The sequence below is a fragment of the Pygoscelis adeliae genome, unplaced genomic scaffold (assembly GCF_000699105.1).
Source record: "Pygoscelis adeliae isolate BGI_AS28 unplaced genomic scaffold, ASM69910v1 Scaffold78, whole genome shotgun sequence".
In the NCBI taxonomy this organism is placed as follows: domain Eukaryota; kingdom Metazoa; phylum Chordata; class Aves; order Sphenisciformes; family Spheniscidae; genus Pygoscelis; species Pygoscelis adeliae.
The window spans coordinates 6,307,894-6,313,760 of NW_008825409.1; the positions used below are offsets into that span (position 1 = coordinate 6,307,894).

At 43.1% G+C, this 5,867-nt stretch overlaps 1 protein-coding gene across 1 annotated transcript in view; it reads right to left on the minus strand.

The window, feature by feature from the left end:
• Window positions 1–368: 368 nt before the first annotated feature.
• The window catches only part of VWC2 (von Willebrand factor C domain containing 2), a 61,930-nt gene continuing 56,431 nt past the window's right edge, over window positions 369–5,867 (minus strand). The window contains exon 4 of the mRNA XM_009330469.1: window positions 369–859. Coding sequence (XP_009328744.1) covers window positions 708–859 — 152 coding nt within the window. The 3' untranslated portion in view covers window positions 369–707. The remainder of the gene's footprint in view (window positions 860–5,867) is intronic.

Here is a 5,867-nt window from a genome sequence, read left to right on the forward strand (position 1 = left end):
ATGTCTGAACTGAATATTAGGAACTGATTTTGTCTGATTAAATTCTTATAACAGCAGCTATGAGAGACCAGTTTTGTACTACCTACTGCTCCAAGTTACCAGTAGACATGCACCAGTGGAACTAAGAGAAGGAGCTGACCCAGCTCTACACTACAGCAATATTCGTAAATGAGCACATGTTCTCTGAAAGCATGTTCTACTCCATTTTTTTCAAAAGCGAGAACGTCAAAGTTTTGTTGCATGCTGGCTCTTTCCTGGCCCACTAAAACCAAACCAAAAAACCCCCAAGAAAACCCTCATATGATGAAACTAGAACAGGAATGTAATGTTTTAGCCATGGTGCATGTATACAACAGGACAGGCAACGATACAGTACTTTAATCTGTATTGTCTATATAAAACATTTATTTTTAAGCTTTATAATGGTATTATAGAAATACATAGAATATTTTATAGAGTGTATTTTTGTGTACTCACTGTGAAAATAACACATTTATTAAGACAGGTATTCTTATGTCCAAACGTTTTAAATATATGCACTTCTTTGCCTTGCAGTATTATGTTACTTTGAAAAACAAAATATCAGTATTTTATTCTTTGCTCCTCACCAGAATCTTCTCATTCGGATTTCCCTGGGTCATCTAGGGTGCTCACTGCTGTGAGATATTTTATAAAAACCACGAAAAGTACTTAGATTTGTAGATTTCCTATATCTGTTTGCATTCATGTCTAGTGCACATAGCTTGCCGTTCGATTCTCCAAGTGCCTTCTTCGTAAGTACAGTGACATATAGTGCATTCATCAGTTTTCACCTCCCGGCCTGCTGGAATGACAATGGTTTCTGCAAAGCAGTTCGGGCCTAAAAAAAGGAAAGAGTTTATTATGCGATACCCATAGCACACTGTAATCCGGCAGAGTTCAGTTTTAGTCTTGAGCACGGAAAACCTAACACGAAGTGAGTAACGCTGGGCACGTTAAACAAACGTGAGCATCGCGCACAAGGCATAAAAGCAGCAAAGAGAGCAAGGACCCTGCCCTCCGCTGTGGCTGGACATTTTCAGTACGGACTGTCCTGCCCTCCACAGGGGAAGGTGCAATAAAGCCTTCCTGTGAAACGTGCAACTGTGACAGAGACCTGGGCACAAACTGTCCACGCAGGCGAATACAGATTTAAGCTAGAGAAAAAGCCAGCTATGGATAATGCAACAGTGCTACTGGAGGCTACTAGAGAGCGGATTATAAATGTTATTACTTTTTTTCCATTGGAAACAAGCATTGTATTTTGTGTAGTAATCAAAGTATCAGATCAATTTCTTTTCCATTTCATGAGAAAATAGTCCTTTTCCAGTAGAATGGAATAGCTCCAGCCTCTTCTGAATGAAGACGCTTTTCGTGTATAAAATGAAATATTCCAGTTTATGTAAGTCTTCCAGCAAGTCTACAAACACCCCTTCCCATAGTACACCGAAATAACTTCATTTCCAAGGACGAGGCAGGAGAACAACCCACCAGCACAATGCTCACAAGACAAATCTGGTTCATTCAATAGGTCACATCGTCGCACATCTCTGCCACAGAAGGCTGCGAGTGCTGTATTATCTACAGTTCTGTTAAAAACGAAGTCTATTTCTGCGCTGAAAATCCACACGCACTTGTAAAGCAGCACTAAACCCTAACAATCATCTCCTATCTATACACTGCCATGTCGTCAGGGGAACCCGGCCCTTCCATTCACTAAGCGCACACAGCAGCTGCTCAGGCAGAGCCCGGCTGCTCAACGGCACCTTGGTACCGCTGTCCACCAGGGCAGGATTTGCAGTAGGGACCAGCATTTATTGATCGGATACAGCTGAAACTCCTGAAAGAATATGGGTGTGCAAAACGCTTATCAGCTGCCCACCTGTTTGCCATGCAAGTAAATAAATCACAGAGGAGGTTCAATCTTCCATTGCCAGGCGTCTACTGTAAGACCTAAGGCAAACAGTACGGCTTCTTCTTCTAAGGCAATGTATTTATTTTTTTTAAGTGCCTCCTCTGAAAACCAAAGCTGGGTGCACGCTGCACATTTTATAACACAAACCAAATAGTTCACAAATCGATTTTAATAGTTATCTCTTTGGACCGGATTACGTGTTTGTGGTACTGACACTGCAGCTTAAGAATTAGTTGCCAAATTGACAATAACAAAGGCCTTTCCTCAACAAAGAGGAAAGAAGAGACCTGCAAGACTTGCAGGAATTTGCTTCACCAAATCGTACCCATTAATCCTCTGAATATTTAAGCCAGTATTTTGTTTTAGGACTGACTGTTGACAAAGATCTCTAACATGTGGCTTCTTCCCTAGTTTTGGGTGGCTTCTGGCCCATTCAAGGCTTTGGACGCAGAATGGATAGCAAAGTACAGCATATCTCAGGTAAAGTTACCTGCTTTACTAACTCAGTGTTACTGTGGTACGTTTGTGTTCGCAGCCCCCTCAGTCTGTCCACGCAAAGTACCACTGGGTTGGACAAGAGAGGAAGGAGGACTTTGGGGTGGAAGACATGCTCCCGAGTCCCACCGCACACTGGCAGGTGCCCTAGCTTTCAGCCGAGATAAAGCAGTGTTATTAACTATGCTGTCCTCGGTGGAACTTTATAAGATTTCAACTCTAGTCTACATAACTCTAACTATGTTTCCGTTAAGTACGGTATTCTTCTTGCACCTAATAAACTTTCAACCCAAGATGGGTTCACCCACACATTAGGTAGATACCTGCGTGTTTTGCATGCTGGCCTGGAATAGCCCCATGATATATGGGGCTATATGATATAAAGAGTTAAAATATTAAAAATGGAATCTACTTTCCATGGAGAATTCGCATGAAACCTACAAGACCACTTGAAATTCAAACGCTATGTAAAAGGCACGAGAGGAACAAAAGTGATGTCAATCCCCTGTGCAGGATTTATTTCATTCTGGGAAAGTAAATGTTACAGGCTATACTTGGTTATAAAAGTCAACCAGGGAATGAAGTAAAAACAGTGCAACACATGTAATACAATTCACTAGGCTTCAGAATGTAAATGCCTTCATTCACAATTAGCAGCACCTTAATGCCATGTGTGACTAGTCCTTCTTATATCAGAAAGTTATTAAATGTAAAAATACAAGTTAGCCCTAAATTGTTAAACTATTTAACATGGGGGAAAGTCATTGTGCTGGTAAATCCACAGAAGATGAATAACCATCTACTTGAGAAAGGGACCCTACAAAAATAAATGACAGCAACAAAGTATGTTATTGAGCAAGCTAGATTTTTTTTAGCGTTATGCAACTTTTCTACAGAAACCTGCCTATGTTCTGGTTCTGTATTTGCACCCATCATTACTGTAACTGCAAATCCTGTATAGTACTTAGACTGGCAATAGTCAACTGGCATCCTTGCCTCATCTTTTTCTTTGCAATATTGCGTGCACACAATATTGTGGTTAATGTTACAGAAAAGGTCATCAATGAAAAGTCTGAACTGACTATATTACAGCAACACCATGCACATAAATGCCAGTACAATATAGTGTCCAGACATGGGAAAATAATTCTACAGCTCTCCAAATCCTCAGACTTCTTCTAGGGAAAAAAAACCTGAGCTTCACCCCAAACCTCACTCAATTTTGAAGCTGTATGAGCTAGTCCTGGCTCTTGGTGTGCTGTGGCTCCCCTCCTACCAAGCAGGCGATGCTCCTCCCTTTTCTTTTCCTCTGAGGAGCAGTCACAGAAACCAGATGTACATGGCTGGACCGGCCAGAGGAGACCAGCCTGCAGCCACGGCGGATACGTGGGGCGGCAGCAGCGGGACCCTCGGCGTGAGCCTGCCCCAGCTGTCCCTGCGCCTCCAGCAGACCTTCCCCGGCCCCTGCCAGTCGGACGGACAGTGCTGATGAAGCAGCTAATGATCTGATTCTCTGTCTGTCTAAAAGGATGGTGGGGAAACTGAGAAATCGAAGATTTTAAGCCGACAGTGGGGCAAGCAGGCAGAGCAGGCACGCAAAGGCTGATGTTAGACTCAAGAGTGCGATTTTCTCACTCCGCCTTAGGAGAGGGCAGCAGAAGCATGTGTCTCCTCCACATTCAGAGTGGATAAGCTGCCCTGAAGGCATGGCATTTGCTGAAACTACTGCTTTACTTAAAACTGGGCAGTTTATGTTGATTTAGCAAGATTTGCAGCTTCCCGTCACAAAGGGCGAGACATTTTGTGAGTTTTAAAAAAGTTTGCAAAATTACCCGCCTTAGCACACGAAAAGCATTTCCGAGTAAATCGGGGCTCTTCCAACTCCAAAGCGGTGGTGGGCTTTCTGACTAGATGTTGCTGTTGCAGGAGCAGTGAACAGTGAATTTCTCCTCCTTGGTCTACCAAGCAGGCTGCCTGCTTTCTGAGCTCCCGCTTGGTAACACCACTACTCTGCCTGACTTTAGCACCCGGTAGTCGTTCAGTGCAGCAGTGGCTTACTTGAGCTTGTTTGATCTATAGTATAAACCTCCTGGGCCCCATCCCCAACTGTATACACTTATATAGCTCCAAGGAAGTCAGTGGTGCTGCACATCTTCACAGTAGATGAAGATTTTGCCATATCACTCTTAAATCTGGCAGAAAATTCAATATGACATATTGTACCAATTCCGAGCACAGCCTGAAATCTACCACGACATCATTTGTTTTCCTAAAGTATATACTGGCACTGTCAGACTCCGTTTGAGCCATACCATGGCTCCGCTGGTATCAGCAGAGATTTCTTTCCTAGGGCTAAGGCACAGTTGCTGCCCATCTCAGCGATGTCTTGAAACAGCGAGTTCAGTGCAAATCCTCAGTTCTCACACTGAGCACCAGATTGGCATGCAGCTCTCGGCTTCCCCACACCCGAAACGGTGAATCCTAGCTTCCATATGTTGACAAATGCAACTATCTAATTAAAATGCAAATTTTGTTATCTCGGAAGAAAACAGCCGATACCAATTATCAGCAGAGAATGCCCAAGCCGCTCACCTGCAGAAGCGCTAGCACCTGTAACCTTGACAACCTCACAAGAGGCTCTCTGAAGCTTCTTCTCCTCTTCTCCTTCCACAAAACCACAGCTGTACTCTACAGAGTTGTGCCTGTTTCCTCTGCAGCTTGCCCCGGCTTTTGCACGGGCACGTGTTCCAATCAGTTAAAAAATCTAAGATGCAGCAATTTGTTAAATCGTGTTTTGATCAACTGTTTTCATCACGTGTTAAACCAAATTATGGACAAAGAAATCTGTTCCACTGCAAGTTAATGTGTTTGCCTGGAGAATAAGTCACGGCAAATTTTCGCCAATTAGAACTAGAGTGACAACCTCTGTAATATAACACTTTGATATAAGGCTGCTTTGGCCTCTGGTTTATACTAAACTCCCTAATAGCTGCCCTTTTAATAGGTCGTTGCAGCAGTCAAACAGGTCACTTGCAAGGTACCTGACAGCAGACCTATCTACCCTGACAGTTATACGGCACTCATCACTGTGGTATTAGAGCACTTCGTAAATGACATAAACTCAACATTTGGCTTAGTTCCTTTTCTTTTTTTCCTTTCAAATTTCATGGAGAGATTTCCAACAGTTACAACATGAAAAGACAGATCCCACACTTTGTCCTGGAAGTCTTGAGAACCATGACATTATACAAGAAGCAACTGTGCTGGCTGAGATCAGAGGTCCACCTGCAGCTGCAGCAGCCAAAAGGAAATGCATGGGGAAGTGTATGGGAACAGAACAAGCACAGTTCTTAAAACACACACCCAGTTTCCAGCACTTTCTGAATCAGAGACTTCATAAATGGCTTCTGTGTGCTGAGTTAATGGATGGAGTTAATAG